Raw genomic sequence first — 26,399 nt, forward strand, 5'->3', positions numbered from 1 at the left:
TGTACCACCACACCATAACTAATTTACGCTTGTGAGGAACATAGTAAGGAGTCTTTCTGGCCATGCAATGGCACACGAGTGAAACAGAAGATGGTTTTGTGGCAATAGAAATCTTTTGCTGACCAGACGTCATTCAGAGAAACGTAATGAAGGACACCACATCCAGGAGGCTCAGCTGCAAAAATATCTTTAGTAAAATTCATAGAGCAGCTTTCACTGATGTATGACAGAACAAGACAATTCATTTTAAACTAGACACAATTATTATAAAAATAAACTAATTTTAATTTTAAAGTTACAAAAAAAGTCAAGATGACAAAAAAAAGAAAAATCTAAAAGGCCAAAATTTAAGCTTTCAATGGTAATTAAAACCCACTGACTAAACAAGCATTGCTAACAGTACTCAGTCATAACGACAAAGAAGACGTGATCTTTAACAGGGCATATGACTTTTCCACATCCTTGAGAAGGCACCATTGTTCTTGTAAACAAACATATTGCACTATTGTTGTAAATAGTGGGAATAAAAGGTTTTGTGCAAAACATGAAACACCAATACAAGACAGATGTGTATAGAAGGTCTCCTTGGCCTTGGATTTTGAATCAATTCAGCAATCATTACAGTAGCAGTCTTACACAGCTTCAAGTCATACAAATACCCTCCAATAATATACAACTTATGGGAAAACCACAAATGGGAAGAGTAAACTGGTAATGGACATTAGTGCTCGAGTATGAGGAACGTGAGCGTAGAGGTCGCCAGGGGGTCAGCTGCCTGTACGCAGCCAACGAGGTACGCGGAGATTCAGCTGGAAAGGAGGGCGGCAGCCTCTTCATCTCCCTGGTGGCTCTCCTGTGAAGGCTTTCTGTACCTCACAAACTGCACAGATATCTGAGGAGAGGGAGTCGAGGGCAACAGCAAGCACTGGCAAAGTGCGGCCAATGTCTCACACACACACACACACACACACACGAATGGATCTCCATCAAGCAAGGATGACACGCATCAAAACTCTTGTAAAACACACCCAATCAAATTTCATCTCATTTCTCAGTAACAAATAAAAAATGTATTATTGTTTATTAACTTTTTTATTCTTTACAATTACGACATTGTCATGGTGCCAGTGACACCAAAGTCAAGGGTTGGATTCTCTGAGAGCACACATACTGTGGGAGTGATAAATACAAAAGTCACTCTGGAGGAGAGCATCTGCCAAATACTACAAAATGTATGCCTTAGGTTTGCCGCATCACAAAAAAAACGGCACTTCTAGTAAGACAGCAAGTAAAGCTGTCCAAGCACTCTTAGGAATCACAGAACCTTGTTATATGTGACTGTACTAAACACTAATTATCTTGTATATTCTCACTAAGTCTTGTGATGTATTAGTTGCTTATGAAGCCTCACAAATCACAGGCATTCACATAGAGTGAATTATGGTACATGACAAAGTAGGCATGGAAAACCTTTTTGTTCCTTTTTTAAATGCATTTAAGTGTTTTGCTCATTGCTTCTTCATGTCATTTTTTATGCAACCTGCAAGCTTTCTGACACTCCAGGCACCCTGAGATGACAAGTTTGACGAGCATGTTCTGAAATACAGCAGGCAGTCCAAAGACACGGTCTGTGTTCGAAATGTACTGCTCGTGTACTGATTGTGCCCCAAATCACCATGGCATATTTAGAATGCGACAAATATAGATTTTTCCAGTACGCACAAGATACCTGGATTAGGTGCTACTCCAGCCCAATATTCCAGTACGCGAGCAGAGCCATCTTTGTAGTGTACTGCATCCTGTCATGCAACAGTGGTGAAAAAGCTTCCACAAGTGGGCAGAACCTTCATCTTCACCTTGGTTTGGGTTTTTCACATACTGAATGCTACTATGGAGACCAGTATGCAAAATACAGTATATAGTAAGCTATTTTTAACTTAGCCTGTGTACAAAATAGCCTACTACATATTATTCACATACTGACTGGGTTCCAACTCAGTATGCTATATGCATTATGTGACCAAAATAAAATTTTCCAGTATGCAAAAGATGCCAGGATCGCACAACATGCGTCACTCATTTCAAAAATAATTATAAAAGTGAGCCCAGGACTGCAAAGAAACCAACCTAAGATTAGCCAGGCTTCGTGGACATCAAACCTATAATACTACTATGCCACTGCCAACATTTTTCTTTACTTTAGACTGCCTGGAGCCAGGCACATAAAAAGCAAAGTGTGTGGCATGCAAAAACACAACTGTGCCATTTTAAATGATCACTAAAGCGAATCTCTGTCTGAGAACACCACCTAACAGAGCCAAACACAGGATTTATTACAGCAGATGCCAATTCAAACAGCACCAGCCGGTTTGAAAAATGACGAGCCTGGTAGGTGACCAAAGCAGATTAATTGTAAAATTAGTCATATATTTAATGCATGCGGTGTCAGCTGTTGCAGCCATGTCATGAACTCCTCATTCCTATTTTACCAGGTTGTACAAAGCTGCAGCACTCTTCTCTTGTGGAAAGACCTAGTTGGGTTGAAATGTCAATTTGAAACCACACACATATGCACAAGGACATTCTTGCATGTTATAGGGTGTAAAAGGATACCACAAGGTCAAGAAAGAGAGTGCCCAGGCTGCCAATGAGCCATGGCAGGTGGTGGACAATGTAGCTGCTCTCGCTGTGACCCTCATCAGGGTTCTTTACGAGCACGCTCAGCCCGTAGGTGGAGTTGCCTAGAATCACCAGCGCAAACAGGAAGTATGACACGCCTTCTGTTGACTTCCTCCGAAACTGTGGAGAGAGAGGGTGAGAGTTCTTCAGAGTGCTCTGGAGGGAGACACCACTGAAGTCTGAGAAACAGCTCTTAAGGGCCCCCAAACATGGACACTCTGCGCAAAGGCACTGAGACACACAGCAAAGCTGCATGACTGAAGAATTTGAAAGAAAAAGGAAGGGCAGGTAATTAAGTTGCAGCAAAAAACAACAACAAGAACAAAAACCATAATCATTGTTCTCAAAATGACTCGAGTACACTGAAGTCATAATTAGACATACACAAGAAAGATTCTGACTTCCAACTTACATTTGTGTAGATCTGTGGCAACCTGGAGGACAGGTAGAGTAGTGAAGAAAAAGAGCCGATCACAAAGCCGATGGTCTCTTTAGTGCTGAAAGCCTGAGCAGCACAGCAAGTGAATACGTGAAGGACTGGTTTACTAAGAGAACACCTGAAGAGCAGCTGTCATGAAGCCTAAGCCAGGACTAAATACTCCTTCTAAAGGCCTTGAGATTCTCCAGTTTAATTTTCAACTAACCCATGAACTTAACAAAATAAAACTGTACCATTATGGACAATGATGTCACAAAAGGGCTGGTGGCCATAATTAATTAATTCCTAACTACTGATTGCAAGAGTTCAATCCATTTGAAATACACACACACAAACAATTAAATTAGTTTCTCTAGAAAACAAATATAACCAGGGAGTATTTGCTCCATTCACCTCTATGGCTTGTTGATCCAGAGACAGCAGAGTTCGGTGAGGGCCAGAAGCATGACCAGGACCAGGGGCAGGGGCAGGGGAAAGCTGCAGCATAGATGCCGAGATTCCAAGCCCGCACAGCACCCCAGCAACATTCATCAACCTTCTGTTTCTGTCTAAACAGCAAAGAGGAGTATCAGCGCTCAGAGTTACAGCCATTAGTCATCATCGCTAGAATGCACTGATCAGACACTGGGCACCAAAGCTGTCAGGGTGACAACCATTGCACAGATCCCCTGTTCTGCAGGGCAGTGATTAGCTATCAAACTTGAGTTAATGCACTCTGCTACATTTATCTATAATTCACTATATACAGTAGTGAGTTGGAGCTGTGGCCTTAAATACTTTGTAGGAAAGCCATAATATCAACCCAGTGATTATTGTGAATCTGAGTCAGGGAAGAATACTAATAACTCAAGGTCATTATATAAGGAGAAAGACGGATGCCTAAACCAGATGACTGTGCAGAACTTGTAGCCTGTGACGTATTCATTTGTCTGTGATTTATGTTATTGCAAAAGCAAACAAACTTAAAAAACGGCTACCTAACTTAGTCATATCTGATAACAACAGAAGGCATATTTAACATTTTTAAAGTTTAAATGGTCTTCTGAGAGAAGTTTAGAACATTAAGTTTAGAACATTAATGCTCTTAATCAGTAAATGCACAGGATTTTTTATTCATTATTTTTTTTAAAGCAGCATTAGAAGATATGCACAGGTGACTCACGGATAGCAAGTCTGTTCTTCGTCGAATAGTAGAAATACATGCTCAACATCAAAAGGTCAGCGAAGACATAGTACACCGCAGTGTATATCTGGAACAAGATATATTAAAATGGGCAAATCAAGAAACAAGTTTAAAGAGAAAAACAGCTACATGCTGACTGTTCATGTTTAGAGGTTTAAAAAAAAAAAGTTTAGAGGTTATGTTTTCCCAAGATGCTCTCGTCAATAAGTTCCACCCCAACCAATGAGAGAGACCAAAGGCAAAGGTTATTCCAAAGCCTTTAATCAAGACTAAAAACATCAATGTAAACATCTGTCCATTACCTGAAGAGGAAGCTGTTCAGCCAAGACAGAGCCAATAAGATTACAAGTGTCACCTGCTAGCCACAGCAACAGGAAAAAAATAGACAAAGCGCTGTCCATATTCCCAGTCTTACAGGACCTGTAGTACTGCCTGGAAGCAATTGAAAGGGTAGCTGTTTAGGTTGGCTGCAATATTCCTACCAGTAAAACATGTTGGTATCTTTACTATCAACAAACAGGCAGACCATTATTGTCCATAAACAAAATTTGTTTTCAGTAGCACAGAGGCTGAGCCATAGACTGTTTATATATATATATAGACATAGAAGCACTTTTCTTGTACAGCTGATGAAGGACCTCCGTCCAAAATGTTCTGTTTCCTTGGAAACTGTGTACTTTACTACAGTTTTGAAGAGATTTATTTATTTATCTATCTATCTATCTATCTATCTATCTATCTATCTATCTATCTATCTATCTATCTATGTTTGCTTGTTTGTTTATTTATTTATTTATTTATTTATTTATTTAGCGCTATATGTATATGGATGGACGTTAAAAGAGGGAATACTTACGGAAGAGAGGACACCATAAAGCAGACCAAGGACAATAGTCCCAGAATCACGCTGGCTATATCCCTGGCATCTCGGACACATTCCCCAAGTCCGTGCCAAATCCATTCAGTACCGTTGGGGCAGAGAGAACTTAAGTTTCCATCTCCACTGGACTGGCGAAAACGGATTGCATCCGACATTGCCTAAATGGAAAAAGGACAAGCAATAGTGTTGGTAAATACAAGAAAGCTATGGGCTAATTCGCTTAATTCACCGTTTGATATTCTAAGGGTAAAATCTAAACCTGACACAGCATTCTTACCGTCGAGTCCTGTGTATAAATCCTCTTTATCTAGCTAACGCTAACTAGCGTTAGCTATTTGACGCCAGCTAAGGAAGATTTAGCCGCAGGACTCACAGGTAAGAGTCCTTTAAAAAAAAAAAAAAAAAAAAAAAAACAACTCGATCTAGACGACGATCGGCTTAAAATGATATTACATGAAACAGGCAGATGCTGCCAAAAATGAAAATAAATAAGCTACGGTTAGTTAAGTGACTAAGTCCAATGTCCTACAGCAAAGCACAAAACAAGGGAACAAAACAAGGTTGAGTTTCTGACAGAACTACGGTTGGATTCACGTCATCAGTACGAAACAGGAACCCCACCGGCATTTTACCACCTATTTACTACCTAGCAGTTGTTGTTGTTTTTTGTTTGCTTTTATGTTTTTATTGAAGACATCAATATTTATAATTATAACACTTGATCATTTGTTCAGATAAAAATAACTAAGCCATCTAGTAACTAGGTTAGCTAAGCTAGCAATAATAGCAGTGTTCTGCGATTTCACTTCACCAAGAAATATCTTTCTCGTTAAAAATGTTAGCCGTTAGCTTACGCTGTGTCAAAATTAAACAACTTAAAAATCTAACTCTCCCCTATAGAATCGCTTCACATTTTCTGTGCTTGATCCACTTTTCACTAGTTAGTTGAGTTAGTTTCACTATTTAGTTGGAGTCTCCTTACATCGATCAAGCAGCAAGTTAAATTATAAATCATATCTCCACCGCAGATAACTGAAATACAAGAGACCTTACCTAAGACCCAGGAAGTCTTGTTAGCATATAAGGTAAAGACCAGCGATAATTAAGATTTAATAGATAAATCTTTTCTTTGAGCACCTTAGGCGAGGTTACGTCTCTTCAGATCTAGACATCAGCTGACCGCTCTCATCTGACCTAAAGACTTGACAATTCAGCATAAAGGAAATCATTAACCGCTAGACGAGGGGAAGATGTTCAACTCTGATCACGTCACGTTTATCATTAAGTAACACGACTGTAATGTTATTTTGCAGCTACCGTGCCTTAGTTCATTGTATCCGAGATACAATGGTGATTAAGGTCATGGTTTCGTTTCCCTGATCTTGCTTTTGTATTTTAACAGGCGATTCAGCTAATGATCAGCTCTCCAGAGGTATATGGTAGGATACACAACAGCACATTCCAGCTATTTAAGACCCATCAGAGGGTACCATATGGACATATGGAGTACCATTTACATACAGTACCATTTGGACAATCTAACTGCAACAATATACTAACCAAAGAGTCACTATATTTCTTACACGGTGTAAAGCACCCGCTATACTGTTATAAGCATTTACACATGCAACCTTCGTATACAAGCATTCTGCACATATCAGAGGTGAGTCTGAGATTGACACCATTTGAGAAAATACAGGGGTGACAATTTTATTGGAAAAAATGACCACTTAGTCCATTATCAGCTCTCAAATTGGTCTGAAGTATTTACAGTAGAGCGCAAACTGCAACAGAACAAATGCACGTGTACAAGGAGCAGGTAAGCCATAAATGTATATCATACATCAAGACAAGAGAGGAAGAAAGGTTCAGTTCTTTTATAAAGCATCGTTCACAACAGATTTACAAACATGGTCATAAATGATATTTTAGAAAAGAAATAAGCATTTATTTACTTAGCCAGTCTGAGCAAACTCAATTTTAAATACGTAAATTTGTTCCTCGTCAGCATCAACCGATGAGACAAAGACCAGAGACAATATTCTACACCCCCCCCCCCCGCCCCCCCCAAAAAAAACCAGGGAAAAAAGGCTCTTTCATTTTAAGATGTTCTTTCTTATTTACAATGAACCTTCATGGTAAGTAGAACATAAATTAGAGCAGGGTGATGTAATACCGTTGGGTCCAGCATTTGAGCTGGCCAGAGCAGAATGAGATTGTGAGGAAGACCGTAACACTCTGTGGTTCCCACTTCCTGTAAGACCCACTTCACTTAATGTGCAAGAGCTTCTCGTCTCCTTTTAACCTCTTCCGCTTTGGCTGCACAAATTCGTCGTCCGAGTCGTCTGCTGCTTCGCCGTCGCCCTCCGCTCGTGGTCTTTTTTCTGCTTCGACGGGGAAACTCTGATCGGGGTAGATCTCTACCAGCTTCTCCTCAAAGAACAGACTCACGGCCTTGCCGGCCTCTGCCACCTCGGAATCGGCCTACGAGAGAGAGAGGGACAGCGGAGGGGACGGGGACGACATCGAAAGGAGTGAGAGACGAAGGAGTGAAGAGAAGGAGGAGAGAATTAGAGCAGGGGGTTAAAACTCCAAAAGTTCACTCGTCAACGCAGCTGACCCCAAACCCTCCATCGGTGTGTGTTACGGAACGGCTTACCTGTACATTACTCTGTTTCTCCTCATCATATACCTGGATTATTCGAGACATCTAAAAAAGGGGGCGATAACAGTACAATAAAATGGGGAAAAAAAAGAAAAGAAAAAAAAACAGAAAGGGGGAAGAAAGATTTTATACCATCTATACAGAGGTGACAACCTCAGCTGTATTTGAGGAGCACAAAATGTCCAAGGAGCACAATATTCTGTTTGCGCAAAAAAAAGAACGTCCACGTACTGTAGGCATTCAGCAATTTTCTCACCTATGCTTGTCCTGTCAATATTTCTTTTAAATCAGCATTTGCATAGGGAAAAAAAAAAAAAATCCCCTTTTCTCATCAAACACCCATAACTGGATTCCTGAAGGCCTGAATGACTATTCTGTATGCCAGGAGTGAAAATGTTATTCTGATTGGACATCAGGTATATAGTGCTTCTTTGACATAAATTCCATCATGCGTATTTCAAGGTCATCTGAAGACAGTTAAATACCATTATATTGCAAAATCATGTAAGAGAAAATAATGTTATTTGAAAAAGATTGCCAGAAAAGTTATGTTTTCACTCAACAAATAAGGCTTATAAACACCATGAATGCCCATCACAGATGGATAACTACTACAGAGTGAAGAGAGACAGAAGTACGAAGTTGAGGGTCATTTCAGTGGGGCCGAAGCTTTTGGTAGGTAGCATTGTGATCTTAAATAATTAGGCTTATTGAGGAATACAAGTTTATTGTGGAGCTGTGATGTGGTTTCATCCAATTAATTTAACACACACATTAAACTAACTTGCAACCATTCCCTGTTCCAATTTCTTTCTGATAAACTCATTCCCCATGTTAATCTTACTGTGACCCCTATACTGTAAACGACTTGGCAAAAGTCAGCATTAAGCTGCTAAATCAGCCTTGAAGCTGGCTATCCTAAGGGGCCCTACACCAGAAGATGGCCAACAGACACCAACATGGACAGATATAAACACAAACACACACGAGAAAATTAGAATAAGACTCAAATCATCATGAGTTTGTCTAATAAAAAATAAAAAGATGGAAATAAACAGTCTACTTAATCTAGTATGTAGAGAAAGCTACATACTTAGCATGTGATCTATATATAAAAACAACTGCAACATGCACATTTTTAAAAGCTCATTTAAACAGGCCACTCCCAGCACCCCAAGCACTACTGAAACTGCTGAAACATTGTATGAAATACACTGGGGACAAAAAAACCCCAACAAAGTACTTTTATAAACATTGTGTTGTATTTATGTTGTTTTATAATACCATAATAAACTTCAAAATAAGCTTCAACAATCAAAACGCCTTTGGAAATGCCTTTATAGTGCTTGTGAAGTTCTGATAAGAGATCCAGCCTTTCCAAAGACTTCAGCCACAGATCATAGAAGACTAAATAAGAGGAAGAAAATCTGAGGTTGGAAGTCCATTTACCTAGTTTTCATACTATTAACTTCCCCATTTTAACTAGATAAAACTGACAATGTTAGTGGAACACTGGGAAAGAGCATTTACATTGTATACATTTGGCAGACACTCTTGTCCAGAGCGAATTACAACTTTTCAAATCATGTTACAAAGGTAGGTGAGTGTAGTGTTAGGAGTCTTGCCCAAGGACTCTTATTGGTATAGTATAGCAATACCAATAGCACTTGCTCAGATGGGGTATGAACTCCAGTCCCCAAGAGGGGAGGCAGCGTTTTGACCCACTACAATACATCAACCAGATGTGTAAGAAAAGAGTTCCGTCCTCAGAGAGTTTTTCCCTTTATCACCACAAATGCAGTCAGAAAGTGTTTTTGAGAGTACATTTATGGTGAACCGAATTCAATAATCAAGCAATAATTAAAATGATCAAATGCCAATTTTACAATTCTAGTTTGATGGAAAGGTGTTAGTTTGAATTAATTAGCAACACAATGTGCACAACACAAAATGTGTCAAAAATATTTACAGTCCTGTGGTGTCTATTCGCTTGTTAGTGTGGACATTTGGACATGTGAAGTCTATATGGTGCAGCAAATGCATGCAAAAAAAAAACCAAAACACTTCTTGGACAGCGTGCTGCTTTCATCACCCCCCCCCCCCCCCCCCCCCCCCACAAACACACACAAAGAGACTATGATAACGCCTGTGTCCCAGCATGCAACAAGCCCCCAATGCCTGGGTGGCACTGACACGCCCCCACTCACCTCATTGTACTTGGCACAGTTGCTGAAGACCAGACGGACGTCATACACAAAGTCTTTGGGGCTTTGGTAATGCTGCAGGTGCTTTCGCTGCAATTTTCTCTTCACCTGGTTCAGATCCATGGGGTGCTTTATGATCTTATAGTAGTTGGGCACCTGCAGTGACGGACACCAAGACACACACAGCCATAGAGTTCAGAGAGCAAAGACATAAGAAGCTATGGTGTTCAGAACGGGCCTAGAAAGGTAATGGCACATAAGCCGACGCTGAATGCTACTTGGAAGCTTTCAATGAGCATTTTAGGCAGAGATCATTTCTGCATGCAGGGCACGATAGACAGACCGTGTGTAATAGAATCTTTTATGATCAAGCTGATTTTATTATAGCTATTTGGTTATTCATCCAGGGACATGTTTTTCCAAGTCTTTCATGGCTGACATCTCTTGGCTCTTAAAATCTGAACATTTTCCATATCTCTATAAAATCTCTCTTAATGAAATATGAATATATGGAACGATTTAACCTTTTCACTGCATGGCTAGCCCTGCTGCAATCGTAGCCTCTATGCTAAACATGACGCACTGTATCAAGTTGAAGAGGACACAGAAGAGAGAGCCTTGGGAGCACAGCCCAGGTCTGCTGTCACCACTGGGGGGAAAAGGCTGTGGCCATGGTGTCATAGGAGAGGGGAGCGGGGATGTGGTATGGAGCTTACCGAGGAGGGAACTGGCTCCTGAAACTCCACACTCAGCTCATGGCAGAATAAGTAGAGAAGCAGGCGTTCGCATCTCTGCAGAAAAACCAGAAACAAACAAACAAACGAACAACAACAATAAAAAAAAAACAAAAAAACAGGAGAAATGAAAAAAGGCAGACAATGCATAAATCATGAAACTATAACTACAGACCTGGAAAAAATGTTATTGGATTTAAACGTTTGGACTTAAATGACCAGATGTGGTACAAACCAATAAATGACAGTCAAAATGACATCAAAAAGAAGAAATAGCACATGGATGTTGGTGCTTCTGGGCTTTAGGGTCAGGTTCTCAAGGGGAACTCACCCGCTGGTCCTCAGTGCTCAGGCTTCGCTCACTCTTGTCCTTCTTACTGGGAGGGTCGTCGTCGCAGTTATACTCCATCTCTGGGTTGGTCAGACTTCTGCAGAACGTGCACATCCAGTCTCCACTGCACAAGACAGGCAATTGCACAAGACAACTCAATTTCCAAAAATTAAGCTGACACAACCACATGACCTTTGGATTGCATATGGGAAATTCCATGAATGTCACTGCTACTGCTGCATACCACATACACATGCTATTTCCTGGACTGATTCAGAAGGCTGAGAAGTTGGAACAGTTGTAGAGGGGAAACAACAACAACACCAACAACAACACCACCACCATTAATTACAGTGCACCAAGTAACATTGCATAACATTTTTGATACCTCTATTCAATCCGGGTGCACTGATGTTATCCAATAAGTACAATGACACGCACTGTTAATCAATCAATACATTATACAATAATTAATGGTTTTGTTGCACAGTAACAGCACAGGTGTTATAAAAAGTGTTACGGACAAAGTAGGGAACGAACAAATACAAACAATTTCAATTTTCTCCTGCCTAGCTGCAACGGAAGGCATAGTGCTGGGATGCAGTGGCTGAGGCTATGGGTGTGGGTGTGGTACCAACCTGGGAGAAGAGCGCAGGACGGGGATGTGACAGGTGATGTGAAAGACTTTAGGGCAGCGGTCACAACACAAGAGCTCTCCCCCGTTCTGACACACCGCACACCAGTCTTCGTTGGGGTCATCCTCCTTTCCGTCGGTGCTCGGCTGGCTGTTGGCGCTTATGCTGGTCTGTGAGCTGGCAGTGGCTGCTCCGCCCCCCTGGGAGCCCCGCGCCGGGGGTGGCGCCTGACCGCCTGCAGTGTCCGTGCTACCGTTGGTCAGAGGAGTGCTGCTTATGCTGCTGCTGAAGCTCTGGTCCTGCGCCGAGCCGCCACCGCTGCAGGATGTGGGTTGGCCATCGCCTCGCGGCTCCGTTTTAACGTTCTCTCCCAGGTTCCGCAGAACATCGTGTACTGAACCGGTGGACACGGAACCCAGGATAGGGAGAGGGGGTGTGACGCTGGCCTCTGGGCTGCTCATCTAAAGGGACGGAAGAGTGGGATACAAAGCAGACAAACTAATGGAACGCTGCAGCTGAACATACAGTTCTCCATTACAGGTTTCCAATGGAGAATGGGGAATGATCTCTCAAATGTACAAAAAACAAGCATGTCCAACCAGAGCTGTTTTAGGGAGTCGTACACGATCCATATCCTTAAGTGTTGCACGGTACTGCTGCAGTTATGGCAATGGTTACTAATGGTTACACTTTCAACCACAGAGGAACACTTTTTGGAAGCGTCGCCAGAGACACAATACCATGCAAGCGCTCCGCCGGCCGTCTTTGCTCCGTTCAGTCTTGACATTGGCCCCGGAGAATCCACACTCCTCCTCAGCTCCTGGCTCCTGCTTCACCTTCACCTGGTCTACAGCTGAGCTCCCAGTCCCGGACCTACCCGCAGACCCACAGCTACCGCAAACGCACGTGCACATGCAAACGCAGAGATATAGTCACTATGCTTTACTGCACAATGTCATTCTTCACATATATGGATCACTATTCACAGTGGCCAATTGTCTAGAATTTTTTTCCTTTTAAATAGTTCTTTGGTATTTGAAAAAGTGATATAGATCATGTTAGACACTGATGCTCCAAGTATGTTTCCCCACCAGGAATAATGCACTAGTACTGAGCTACACGTTTACCTGCCACGGCTTCCTGTGCTGGAGGAGCTGGATGGGCGTGCTGGAGTGAGCGAGGTTGATAACCCTGGAGGGAACAAAATAAACACACTCAAAACACACAAGGCCCTCAAACACAACATGGCACTTACATTTGCAAAGGCAGCCAAAAGTTAACAAGCTTATTTCACGCATGTCATCATGAATGGCAGTTACGCCATCAGACATACGCCAAAGACAGAATACAGAAGAAAGGACGCCCATCTTGCTCATTTCGAAGGAATGCACAATGTACCTGATGACCCTGGAGAGTGCATTAAGGGCCCTGGTGAGGGGTTGAGGTTGCTGGTGGGAGGCAGAGATGGCGGTTGTGTACTAGCAGAGATGAACCGGCTTAAGAGATTGTCCAACGTGCTGGAACCTGCATCTTCCAGCTATGAAGAATTATTTCAATAAGCAAACATAAGCAAAGTTCTTACCACTTTGTCTTGACAGAGCAAAAACAATAGAACTGCAGTTCTTATTATTCTGAGTAAGGGAACACCGCATGATGCTAAGAGCGACGCGGGCGGCTAGCAATAGCTACGGCTGGAGTGTACCTGGATCGGGGGGATGTCTGGGAGGCAGGGAAGGTTCTCAGGGTTGGTGACAGAGGGAATGAGCTCGATGGGGCCCACCACAGGGCTGGTGGGCCCCCGATGGCCAAGAGCACTGGCCATACTGGCGCTTGTGGGGCTGGTGGGGTTGGCAGCGCTGACGTTGTGTAATGATGCCACGGGGAAAGGCCCCGCGTGGCCGGGGTTGGAATGCTGCAGGAGGTTGGAGAGAACACGGTCGTTTTCAGAGGAAGGCTGAGGAGGGATGTTAAAAAGCTGGAATGGGGAAAGACGACAAGCACCGCAGTTGGTCTGAGAGACTGGAACTTCCCTTTCCATCACACTAGAACAGAGGTATTGAGCTCCAGACCTTGATTCTGAATTTCCAATCCCAAAAATCAGTTGACTAAACGGTTTATCTAACTCTCTGTCCATACCCATGACGCCTGGATAAAGGGAGGGCGAATACTGGTAGAATCTGCACCTTAAGAGCCACCAATTAAATATCTATGCACTAATGACAAAAATGACAAATTAGAAAATTTAGAATTGGATTGTAGGTCAGGAGCTGAAAACCTTGCACTAGACTCTTAGAAAACAGTAGCAGATCTAAAGAACAGCAGTACTGCCCAGTTTACTGATTCATCTTCATAGAACGCACCATGAAATCACCTGACTGGCTAATAACAAGCCTTCATAAGGTATATGGTTATCACGCTGACTGAAGAGCAGCTTCTCCTGCACACATCTTAACTTCTTACAACATTAGAAAACCATCCAAATGGAACTAGAATTACTACAATACAAAGCCAACTGACTTCCAATCTCAAAACTACAACTGTTCACATTAGATGCTACACATGGGGATTTCAATTCCAAGCCTGGAGAGCTCATACACAAAGAAAGGAGCAGAACATGCAGGCAGGTTGGCTCAGGGTTGGAACTGAACTCTTCACAAGTGCGCACCTCCAGGAGCAGCACTACACTCTGCAATATCACGATGCTGACCTGTCTCTGGAGCTGTGGTTGCATCATGGGGTATGGCTGGCCGTTGAGGCGGGGCTGGGTCACGGGCATGCGGCTCTGAGAAGTTGTCATGCGCAAGTGAGGGGGTGGGGGATACATGTGGGCAGAGCCGTTAACCCCCTCCCTCTGCAGCGACTGCATGCTGATGAGTCTGGGAGGCTGAAACAGAGAAATGGTGCTAATTAAACAAAAACATGTGTGGTGGCATACATGGATGTTAGCATATTTAGCTTTTTGATTACTAATTTCTGTATACTAATCCCTGCAATGCTCAGTAACCCCCCCCCCCACCTCTCTTCACATCCACCTACCCCAAATACACTCTTCCACACACCTCCACCAAATACACAATCTCACCAACACCTCCACCCAAAACACACTCCCACACCCATGCACACGCCTGCCCAAAATACACACACAGCCCAAACACACACACTGCTGCCCACCCCAAATACACACTCCCACCCCAAATACAACCCCCCCGATCCCAAATACACACTCCCCCACACCCACGGTCACCTGTTGCTGCATCATTTGTGGTGGTCCTCCTTGCCGAGGATGCTGGGACATCTGGGAAGCAATGCGCATCTGCTGCTGTATCTGCTGCTGATGCTGTTGCTGCTGTTGCTGCTGCTGCTTCTGGGCAAACGCAGCCTGCTGCATGTGCTGCAGGCGGAGCTGGGCCAAGTTGATCTGCCCGGGGTGCTTGCTGCCTGGGCCACCGTGCCCGGGGGACAGCTGCTGACCAATCATCATGTTGGGAGGGTGGGTAGGAGGCGGTGGCACCTTCTCAATCACCAGGTTACCTAAGGTAGGCCAGGCATACACAACTTATTTCTCAGATCTTCAAGGCTTCTCAAAGACCACACATATGGCATCATTTTGGTATAATTTTGACAAAAGTGACCAGAGAAGTATGGTGCTCCGTAACCCCGTAACCCATCCTTTGATGGACTACTTAACAGTTTGGTTTTTTTTACCAAGGTTGACGACGTTCTTGGCCCAGAAGGTTGGGTCGCAGAAGAACCGGACTGCACCGTTGGCTGCAGGTACTGGGTCAACACGCGCCTTTAGGGCACTGCGCAGCTGGTATGTAATCTGCATATCCAAAGCAAAGGGAATCTTGTCAGAAGGGGCTTTAAATGCCCACAACCCACTACCCAAAAGGACAACAGAATTTAGTAAATAAACATAATCGCTCTTATTCCCTGCATTTGAAACTGCATGCTCATGCCATGATGTAGACACAGCTCTCAGAAATTAGGAGTCTTTCCTGCACGGTTTACTGTTCCACTGAGAGGAATCAGGCATTAACAGATTTCCACCACATGGTCAAGTGCTTATTACTCTTATTTTGCAGAAAACCTTCCTGAGGTGTTGGATCTCAGCATGCAAAAACCTTTATTATTTGAGTCTAATATGTCTGCGTAAATTACTTTAAAATGGTCGTTATGTATGAAAGGTGCTATACAAACAAACCTGCCTTGCCTCTCCGACAGCTGACGCTCACTAGGGTTTACTGTTTCACTAGTTCTCACCTAACACAAAGTAGTAGTGAAATAGGAGGTCTGCGTTTGAGGAGGAAAAACCTTCAAATGTGGTGCGACAAGCCACCACTAGAAATGATTCTCATCCTCTCCTTGAATCTGTTCTATTGCAGTTTACACTGCATGAATGTACTGGCTAAGACATTTCAATAAAAGAACACATGCAGATAAATTATCCAAACCCAGCGTCCCAGTGCAGGCAACACTACTACCCAACACGCTTTGTTGGTGCATTTTCAGTGAGTTGTGTTTCTAGACAGATTACAAATCACACGAGCTGTGCTTCAGGAGTGATTAAAACACATCAACAGAGACACTGAGTGGCGAACAGGATAAAAGACCTTCAATGAATTACAGGTTTTCCTGATAGCGCTGCAGGTTACAGATCTCTGATCAGGCTAAACACAAGACCTTAGTGGCATCACTGGACAATGCCTTCCAAACGCCTTGCAGACTCAAAAATGTTAAAATATAGCCTCAGTTCTCAAAGATCAAGAAAACAAGCAAATAAATGTAAAAAAATTAAGGCCCACGGTCTAAACACGGCTTTAGACGGTCAGTTAGTGGGCAATGATTAAGGCAAGCCTTGAGCAGCAAATGAGTCAATGATTAATTCAGTCACATAGGTTAACATGAATGGAGGCCTGTTGGAGAAAGCTGGCCAGTAGCTGTGGCCCAGCTAGCTCGGGGCAGGGCTGCACAGGGATCTCACCAGTCTTTTGCTATAGAGCAGTGCGGTGCTGCTGCCGTTGCTGATGGCCCAGTGGGTGAAGCGTAGCACGTGCAGGACCTGCTGTGACACCGCACCGATCTCCCGCTGCTGGTTCATCAGCTTCATGCTGCGCTCCTTCGTCACACTCTGCAGGGGCACACACATACACGGGTAGCCGTAAGGGCACACGTGCAGACACACACACAGGAGGGGGTGGCAAGGTGTTCTGGTTCTGGGTTTTAACAAAACACACACACAGCCAGGCAGGGGGCTCATATGGAACCGCTGGAGTTCTAGGTTATTACCGAGACACAGACGTTTCAGTGGACAAATTACACAGTTGTCTGCCTTAAGTCTTTTATAGAGCACCTTGTTAGTATAATTATCCCTGACATCCAAAGAGATCCAAACTCTGGGAAGCTAGAGGTCACCGTGATCAGACTCTAAGGGAGTTGGTCATCTCCAAGATCAGACTCTAGGAGCTGCTTATCACCATGATCAAACTTTTAAAAACCAAAAGGAGGCTTATCTCCACAGAAAAAACATAGTCAGAGCAGGAAGAGGTGTTAGCGAGTTTGAGGCATTTCTGGCAAGTGTTTATTTCTGCATCACTGCTGCCCTCATACCTCTAGCTGTTGAAGCAGAGATTTGCCCTTCTTGTTGATTTCATTGATGAGGGTAAAGACAGCTATCTTAATTTCATGCTCCACCTTCTTATGTGTCTCATTCACCTCCTTTATCCTGTAGCGGGAGAGAAAACAGATGCAACAAATTACCACTGGCTAAAAAAAAAAAAAGGGCGGAGATTCAGCTGTGGCAGAAGCTATCGTTTGTAAACATGGCGTGTCCAAGCTTGGTAAGAGGGGTGTGGAGCAGGAGTGCTTCCTGCTGCGTCACCCCGTGGATCCAGACACGTATGGTCTGATAAAAAGCTGATGAGTTGGATCGGGTGTGTTATGGCGGGATAGCTATGCTGGGTCACAGCCCAGCAAGGTTGCAGTCACACTGCTGCGATTTCAACACACATCTCAGTCAGGGTGACGTCACCACAGGGTTATATCACTACAGCAAGCTGAGGATGTCCAATATGTCCACCTCTCATTCACCTTCTCATGCACTTTTGTTTTTCGCACATTCAGATGAGATCAGAATGTGACCAGTTGCTTAATTTTCTCTGTACAAAGATGGGAGAACTGGAGAAAAAGGTTGGTAAAGGGGGGGGGGGGATATCTATATCTATCTATCTATATATATAGATATATATAGATATATAGATATAGATTTTATATATATATAGATTATATATATATAATCTATATATATCTATATCTATCTATCTATCATTATATATATATAATATATATAATATATATATATATATATATATATATATATATATATATATATATATATATATCTATCTATATATATATATAATTATATAGTGTGTGTGTGTATAAAATTTATAACATGCATCAGAATATGAAATATCAAATTAATATATAGATATATAGAGCTATATAGATATACAGATATGTTTTAAAAGAAAGTAATAACAGGCAAGCAATATTTGAAGGTCATGACTTAAGATCATGTGGAGATGAGCTGCAGTCATACCTGTTTTGAACCTGAGCTGCAGAATACTGCACATAATTCCTCCTCTCCTGCAGTTTGGCCATTAATGCCTCAATTATTCCTTTCTGATTCTGAAAAGCCTCCTCCAAGAACTGGTACCTGTCACAGGGCAAAAAATATTTTTAATTAGGCCTCTTCGCACATAATACCTGCAATCCGCATGTTCTCCATATGTGAAGAAACCCCACAGTATTACATTATAAATGTCTCCATCATGAGCAACAGTTGTTAAGGTGTAGAACACTCTGGCCAGTATATTCTTAAACGGCAGCTATATATTCTGTACTGTGCAGCTGTTAATATATTCCTAAATAGCAGACAGGCAGTGCTCGTGTAACAGCCTTGGATAAACCACTGGATTAAGACCCCACATGTCCACAGGTGTTTGTTCTTCTTGTTCTGACACGGCAGACAAACGACATTTGAGGCGAGTGAGTACTGGCAGCGTGATGCACTGCTGCAGTGGCTGATGCTGGTACAGGACACGCGTTTACCACCCATAGGACCTGGGATCAAGGGTGTGCGGCTAAGCGTGGAGGGCTGACCTATGCTCTTTGTGCTCCAGCAGCTGGCAGTCTCTGCAGGTCAACTTGTCACAGGTCTCACAGAAGAGCTTGAGCGCCTCCTGCTTGTGAATGGGGCAGAAAACCGTCCTCTGTCCTGAAGTACCAACTGACTCTGCAGAGAAACACACAGCTCAAACAGGCTCAGACCCAAAACACCAAGACCCATCATTTTCAGGCTCTCACAAGAGCTGTATGTTGGAGGTGGAAGACATGGAAGAAGTATTATTTATTTACATGTCTGTCACTTACCCCCTCACCCCCTCAACCATGATACACAGTTCAGGTCCTCATGCTCTAACCACAGAGTTAATGAATAAGCAAAATCTGAACAGCAATACACATTTTTTAAAAAGCTTCTCAAAAGCTCATGGCCCTGTCATAAGATATTTAACTGTACAAAAGCACCTGGCACTTTTCACTAGTGTTGGACCAGGTATAGACACAGCAAGCAAAATGCTTTAACAGTAACCATGTACCCCACTAGCCAGCTAGTGCGAGCTCAGCAAAGAAACTGAGCCAAATGTAATGTCATGCATCATTAATGACTGAAGAAACTATGCCTAATCTAGGTCATGTAAAGTTTGTACTGCACATCACTCAGTCCGAGGACAGGAGAAAAAAAAACAAAACATTTTTTTCTCCTTTCAAAGTGCCTGTCTACCTCCCTCACTCCTGTGTAGCCATATGTTTTAAGAGTCCCTCTCCAGATCTGATTGAGGCGAGGGAGACTGGAGGCAGTAACGAAAACAGCATGGGCCGAGCAACTGACTCACTCAAAACTCTGCCTGTTACCATAGCAACTGCATTGCGATTGCCCTGCCTGAAGAACTGAGGCCAGGACTACCACAGAAAGATCTCTGAGCACATTGACTGCTTCTCAGATCATGTATTCTACTACATGAACTGAGAAGAGTTTTTTAAATTTCATATCTCAAGAGGACAAAAAAGCTTTTTATTTATGAATCTGAGGGTATAATATTGCCTCTCATGTGGTTTAAGTGCAACATTCAGATTTCTGACCACTGGCGAGTAGCACTACTCATGGGCCTAATCTGGAAACGTACCATGCGAGACCTCCTCTTTTTTGCGTATTGTATGGTCCTTGGTAAACTTGACTCTCTGGTGTGCTTCAATGCATGTCTTACACAGCCATTCCCCACACTCCACACAAAACCCAATGGCATTGGCATTATCTTCACAGCTGGTGCAGACCTGCAGTTACAACACACACACACACACACACACACACACACACACACACACACACACACACCCCGACACCACATGCACGGTGTGTTGAAGCATTTTTTCTTCCCGATTTGTGCATATGCAAAAAACAGTTGATTATGAAAAGGCGGATGGAGTGCTGACAGTCACAGGTGACTCCAGCTAAGCACACTCTTACCTGTGTAGATTTTTGTGTTGAAGTGCTAGAGACCTCAGTTGTGTCCTTCACAAAGTAATTGTCCACCATGTCAGTCTGTTTGTATTCGTGGTAGCAGACCAAACACCGCATGACATTCACTGGTGTTGGGAATCAAACAAGCAACAAAAAAGATGCTGTGTTAAAGCGCCATGTTGTCAAGTGTACACCGATGTACAAACATACAGACTTCTCTGATCTACTCTACCAAACCACTACAGCGTCAAACACTTCTGCAGATCTTTTGTAACAAACTATAAGCTCCATTGTGAAGATTTAACCTGTTCTTGGTCTATAAGAGCAGGCTCAGACTTCAGCTGTGTGATTTTGACAGGATATCTGCCAACAGGGACTGTTAACTGGAAGTGTTTAATAATGTTGTATGTGAGACTTTCCCCCCCAAAACCTGGTATTATTTAAGCACTCAGGTAACTGCTTAGAGATCTGATGTTATATGGAAGCTAAGCTCATCCTACAGTATAGCTCTGGAGTAACCGTAGCCAATATCGGGTGAAGTTTTTACTTGAATCTGTTTTCATCAAAGATGCAGCATGAGCCTAAAGAGGTACTTCTTGCTTCATGAACACTCATGTAGCCCAAAAACTTAATCAAGACAATCTATAAGAAAAAAGGTGAGAGATGTTCCATTGGTCATCATCTTAAGCTATGAGGTTGAGAAATCCTGCACTGTAAAACGGATATCCCACCACATAAATACACCAATTGGCACATATGCCTATATCCAAAATAGGCATATGTGGCATTTAAAAACAACAGACCAAAAAAAGAAACTTTTGCATTCATTTTAACCAAAATAACCACCTCTAAAGCTCAGAGGAACTTATCCATTACATACCGTCATGTCAGTATATTTATTTTAAAATTTGTCCTGATTAAAACCTTTATTCATAATGTTTAATACACATTTCATGTTTGTCTGCAATGGCCAAGAGAGATGTTTTTTTTCTTTTTTTTTTTTTAATTAAACACAAAAGTACTACAAGGGCATTAATGTATCCATAAAACTAATTAAAATATATTTTAGTCTAGCTTTCAAATTTAATGCTGAGTAATAAGACTTCTCCCCCTCCCCCATTCCCCCAGCCCCCCTAATCTCCTTGATATGCCATCAATTCACTTCCCCCCACCTAACCAGCTACAGCCAGAACTGGTTCAAGCCGGTTTGAGCCGGTTTGCACTGGCTTCTACTGCATTCAGCCAGTTCCCCCTAAACCCCAGCTGTACTAGCCTGTCGATGATTGGCTGGTGAGTGCAGCTGAAGAGAGCCACTGTAGAGAAGTGATGGTCTCTCTGTTCTTCAAGTGCATGACCACTGCAGTGGATTTACTCAGTCCCTTCATTCACTGGAGGCAGCTGGGTGCTCCCCAAGTCATATCTACTCCACAAAACACCTCGTGCAAACTGGTACAGTGGTACTGAGAACAACTAATAATCATAACCACTAGTAAGTACTGTATTGTAAATAAATATTGTAAATAAGGGCTTATTGTAATTTTTTTTTCTCTTGTAAGTCGCTCTGGATAAGAGCGCCTGCTAAATGCTGTAAATGTAAAAGAATACTTACAACAAAGCCCTTTTCTCCCAAAAAAAAATCAGTTCTTATGGGATTGTGAAATGAATGCTTATGATCAGTATCCACATGTTATTTATTTTTACTATGTATAGATGGAATTGATATGGTAGTTGTATATAACCAAATCCTATCAAACACAAGCTTCTCTTTCAGAGCTGAGATACAAATAGCCATTTCCAAAAATTCTTCATTCTGTACAGTCAGTTTGAGTAACACATGGTCCAGGTTTCAAATTACTATCTGAATTCTGTCATGAAGAACACCATAGCATATGAACACACAAAAATGTATCCACACCCACCCACACACCTACCCACCCACCCACACACACACCTACCCATGGTGTGTAATTCAAACTCCTTGCTCTGTCAGAAATTAGTCTTGCCTGTACAACTTTGGGCTACATCTGAACTTTGCCCCAATATCACACTAAGGTAAGCATTCGGTGTCATTGTCATGAAAACATAAAAACAAATACACTGACAAAATGTTATGAACACAAATTACATCCTCAATGACTTGCATTTACAAATCAGACAGAGATTCTCTCTAAACAACGATTTGAAGTGTATGAAACCACCCACCTCTACAGACATGATTTTTAAAAACAGAAATGTATCCAAATAAATATAAATAGCCATCAGATTTCCAAGTCAAAATAAATATCTATTAAGTTTGTAAAGTAGCAATATTAAGAGAAAAATCAGTAAATGAGTAAATGAAGCAGCAGACAAAGGCGAAATGTCACTTTGGGTAAATGAGCAAATGGACCCATGGCCATACTGAAAATGCAAAGGGGTCCGCAGACACTTTTACTTTTTTCAGGACAGATGAAGGTTAACAATGCCAGTGCCACACAGTCATACATTAGGCTCAATACACATGTGCAAGTTATTAGGTTAAGCATTGGAGCGCTGGACTACATATTACTACTGTTCAAACCAACAGGTTCCGCAGCTGTAAACTATTCGTCTTAATTATCCAGCCTAGAACGTACTTAAGTGGTAGATTTCTTCTTTGGGGTATTCAAGATCGAACATTCCACTCCATTTCAATTAGTAAATACGAACACAAGCAAATAATGAAACTAAGAGGATTAATATAAGCACCCCTGCCCATGCCCCTTAAATCAAAAAAGAAAAATAAGATGACATAAGTTATATTTTTAAGTACACCATTTAAAAATCCATATTTTTAATTTTCTTAGAATACAATATGAAATCATAAGTCTTGATATTTTTATAAGCAGACATGATTTAACCAACTAAACTAAATCAATGATATACTACTGTCCCATAAGATGCTCCAGTCAATAAAGCAACAAGTGTAGTTGATTCATAACCCTCTGAGACGGACTGGCTCCCCATGACAACTGTACCATTGTGAGCTCGAAGTATAAGGCAACAGGGTCACCAACACTATGGGGCTACTGCTTTATGGACACCTGCAATTTGCTCGTGTTTTCCCCATCTTTTTTGCCAATACTGACAGTGACAAACAGCTGACAGACGTACATCAGACAGTTTTAGAAGCAACATCATTACAGGTCATGTCAGTTTTATTGAGCGCACACGGACTTTAGTAAGCCGCTGCTCACTGTGGTACTCCGTGTGCGTAGTCAGAGTTTGAGACCTCATGTCTAGCTTCTCAGTGCACTTAAAGTAAATCCCCCGACCCCTGACTGAAAAGTCGGAATGCAAAGGTGTTTCAAGCATTCTGACCAAAGGAAGAAAAAAAAAAGAAGAAACATGACCATCAGGAATGGATTAGGGTTAGTTTCAGATATATTAATTTCATCATTTGACCGACTTATCTAGCAAGCTAGCTATGAAGATGTCAAGCAGTGTTGAAACCGAAGGAGTCGAGTTAACGTTATACCTGTGTAATTAATCGCCTTACGCCCCTGTCGCATGTCAGAATGTGTTGACAAGACGCAGTCGCGTCAGAAAATTGTCCAGTAAAAACTAGGTGCTTCAACTAGCTCAGACCGCTGTTTAAAAGAAAGCTAGCTAACCTATCCTAGCTATCCCAGTTAGCTAAGGCTGCCTGCTAGTTAGCGAACATAATTAATTCACCACAATCTTAGTGTCTGCTCTTGTTGTCAATCATTGTCTCGGACTTAACAGCGAAGTTAGGTGTGGGCTACTTATTCCGAGAAATACCGAAATGCGACATTAAAAAAAAAATAACGCCTATCCTGCCATTTCCACCGGTGGGAGTCAGTGTTAGCGTTAGGACGGGTAAAGCCATTCGTTTGAACCGCAGCGTTGCGTCTGCTGGTTTGTCATCTCCGTAATGATAACTGGGACCAGTCCCCGAGCCTTCCACTCACCGATGTGTGTGTCCTGTCCGTGCGGGCCCGGGACTCCCACGCTGATCTGGCGCTCCGGTTGCGGAATGCATTTCAGGCAAAACGAGTGAAGGCAGGGAAGGAGTTTTGGTTCGCAGTCGCGATTCTGAAGACTTTGTTTACACACCGCGCACGTATCCAAGAGGTTGATCGGGACGGCGGGCGGAGCTGATATGGGAGTCGGCGTTTCGACGGTAGGGGCCGGGGATGTGCCCGCGGCGGTGCCGTCTCCCCCGGGCACCGTGGGCTCTGCGCCCTCGACGTTCGTCGTCCCGTCTGGAGTACTCCGGTCGGCGCCGACTTCCCCTCCTCCAGCGGTCTCGCTGCCTTCGCCTCCTCCGCCACCGTCGGCGGTGGGTGTCGGCGCTTGCGAAACGTTTTCTCGAGGCTGTCCGTCACCTCCATCCCTCTGCGCGGCGTCTTGAACATTTACCGAGTCCGAGTGTTTAGCCCCGGCGTCTCCATTGACCGCAGCCGGGGGTTCCACCTCCATGCCAGCCGAGCTCTCCGTATCCCCTTGGCCTTTGTTGTCCGCCATCTTTCCTCCTCTTTGAACCGCCTGACGTCCAACGCGCTCTGAACATTCTGGGAATGTGACGTCATCACGTCCGACGCGCTCTAGACGTTCTGGGAGTGTGGCGTCATCACGCCGCGGTGAGGTCCGTTAACCCGGTTTGTGGTTTGTTTAAAAGCAAAAGCGCCGTAATTTATGGTGGCCTTCTGAAAAGTTTTAAATCAATTGCTACGGCAACACAGTTTCTAAAAATTTCAAACTAAAACAGCTTTACTTTTATTGAAATAATACTATAGAAACTGGTACCTTTTGACTGATCATTCTCGAACTACAGTACCGTATAAATACATCTGAGAAGGCAACTATTTGTCCTTGAATTAAAAAAAAAAAGTTTACAAAGTACGCTTACATATACATATATTTATTTGTATAGTTTTCAATGTAAACTAAAAGCCTATACTCTTCGTATGCAGTGACAAATGAAAGTTATTTTTGTTATAGTCTCTAAGAAGACTAAGAAGTCTCTAAGAAGACGTCTGGTAATGTTTAAAAAATCCTAGAATATAGGTTAGCGGATTTTTGTTGGTTGCGATGGCATACGTCTCTTGTCTGTTAGTAGAAAGTCCCACATAACCATTAAGACATTCCATAAAGTCCGGACACTATATATTTATCAACTGTGCAAGCAAAGTGTCTATGTATGTATGTATGTATGTATGTATGTATCTATCTATCTATCTATCTACACATGTCTGAAAGTTCTGTTTATATATATATATATATATATATATATATATATATATATATATATATATATATATATACACACACACACACACACACAAATTCAAAATTGTATACAGATTCCACAGAAACAGACCGTTTCGGACAGAGAGAGAGAGAAGCACTTTACTTGCCCAGCTGATGAAGGACCGAAACGGTCTGTTTCTGTGGAACCTGTATACAATTTTGAATTTGTTTGTGTGTATATATATATATATATATATATAAAACAACAGAGGTCCTTAAGCAGGAGGAAAAGGAGATATTTAAATCATAACATTCTTTCCATTGGGGTTCTAACGTTACGAAAGTATAGATTGGTTTTGTAATTGCACTGCTGCCATAGCAACAACTGGCAATGCAAAAATATATAGTCTATTAGTATTAAAATGTGTTGCAACTGGAAATGACAAATCCTTAATTCTGATGGTCCGAACGTGTTCAACAAATAGACCAACTGTCCTTCCTTTGGTTTCTCCAATGTAAAGCTGATTACATCTCTTGCGAATAACACAGTAGACAACTCCAGCAGTAATACATGAGCAGGAAAGGTTGATGATCCTTTTGTGCCACTTATATTAGTTGCTGTGTTAATAAATGTACATGTAGCACATCTAAATGTACATTCCTACATGTGGCACATCTAATTGTACCATATTTTGGTGCACATTTATCATCCTCTGAAGAAGCCAGGAGTTAGTATTATACTCAAACACTTCAGAATCCCCCCAGGGATGATGCAGAGACCACATCTTTTTAAGGTTCCTCCACAAATCTCCTACGGCTGAAATGTTTGTTGA

The 26,399-nt window shown here is 42.4% G+C and overlaps 2 protein-coding genes across 6 annotated transcripts; both read right to left on the reverse strand.

Annotated features, from left to right (window-relative positions):
- Window positions 1–171: 171 nt before the first annotated feature.
- On the reverse strand, window positions 172–6,452 carry slc66a1 (solute carrier family 66 member 1). Of its 2 annotated transcripts, none has more exons than XM_027009974.2 (8): window positions 6,235–6,452; window positions 5,158–5,339; window positions 4,604–4,733; window positions 4,281–4,368; window positions 3,512–3,666; window positions 3,092–3,184; window positions 2,614–2,799; window positions 172–892 (listed from the first exon to the last, which is right to left on the reverse strand). In XM_027009974.2, the coding sequence occupies exons 2-8, from the start codon at window positions 5,334–5,336 to the stop codon at window positions 806–808; spliced, it is 918 nt and encodes a 305-aa protein (XP_026865775.2). In that variant the 5' UTR covers window positions 5,337–5,339; window positions 6,235–6,452; the 3' UTR covers window positions 172–805. The 2 variants fall into 2 exon arrangements, with proteins under 2 accessions (XP_026865775.2, XP_026865774.2); XM_027009973.2 differs by lacking the exon at window positions 6,235–6,452 and adding an exon at window positions 5,459–5,747.
- Window positions 6,453–7,243: 791 nt separating this feature from the next.
- trim33 (tripartite motif containing 33) lies at window positions 7,244–25,233 on the reverse strand. Of its 4 annotated transcripts, none has more exons than XM_027009986.2 (20): window positions 24,285–25,231; window positions 20,341–20,459; window positions 20,000–20,147; window positions 18,915–19,047; window positions 18,352–18,468; window positions 17,361–17,475; window positions 16,735–16,881; window positions 15,456–15,573; window positions 14,995–15,281; window positions 14,458–14,634; window positions 13,453–13,662; window positions 13,149–13,287; window positions 12,878–12,941; window positions 12,491–12,641; window positions 11,754–12,211; window positions 11,116–11,239; window positions 10,767–10,841; window positions 10,054–10,206; window positions 7,841–7,891; window positions 7,244–7,665 (listed from the first exon to the last, which is right to left on the reverse strand). In XM_027009986.2, the coding sequence occupies exons 1-20, from the start codon at window positions 24,838–24,840 to the stop codon at window positions 7,450–7,452; spliced, it is 3,558 nt and encodes a 1,185-aa protein (XP_026865787.2). In that variant the 5' UTR covers window positions 24,841–25,231; the 3' UTR covers window positions 7,244–7,449. The 4 variants fall into 4 exon arrangements, with proteins under 4 accessions (XP_026865787.2, XP_026865785.2, XP_035377898.1 ...); XM_027009984.2 differs by having other exon boundaries at window positions 13,453–13,725; XM_035522005.1 differs by lacking the exon at window positions 7,841–7,891 and having other exon boundaries at window positions 24,285–25,233.
- Window positions 25,234–26,399: the final 1,166 nt, after the last annotated feature.

The sequence above is a fragment of the Electrophorus electricus genome, chromosome 23, assembly GCF_013358815.1.
Source record: "Electrophorus electricus isolate fEleEle1 chromosome 23, fEleEle1.pri, whole genome shotgun sequence".
Taxonomy (NCBI): domain Eukaryota; kingdom Metazoa; phylum Chordata; class Actinopteri; order Gymnotiformes; family Gymnotidae; genus Electrophorus; species Electrophorus electricus.

Coding starts and splice junctions, on each gene's coding strand:
- trim33 (XM_027009984.2), bottom strand. CDS start 24,840: ATGGCGGACAACAAAGGCCAAGGGGATACGGAGAGCTCGGCTGGCATG. Junction 17,476..18,351: donor GCAGCTCAGGTTCAAAACAG/GTATGACTGCAG, acceptor CTCCCGCTACAG/GATAAAGGAGGTGAATGAGA. Junction 7,892..10,053: donor ACTGTGCCAAGTACAATGAG/GTGAGTGGGGGC, acceptor CCCCTTTTTTAG/ATGTCTCGAATAATCCAGGT.
- slc66a1 (XM_027009974.2), bottom strand. CDS start 5,336: ATGTCGGATGCAATCCGTTTTCGCCAGTCCAGTGGAGATGGAAACTTA. Junction 4,369..4,603: donor CTGAACAGCTTCCTCTTCAG/GTAATGGACAGA, acceptor ATCTTGTTCCAG/ATATACACTGCGGTGTACTA. Junction 3,667..4,280: donor GAAGAACAGACTTGCTATCC/GTGAGTCACCTG, acceptor TTTGCTGTTTAG/ACAGAAACAGAAGGTTGATG.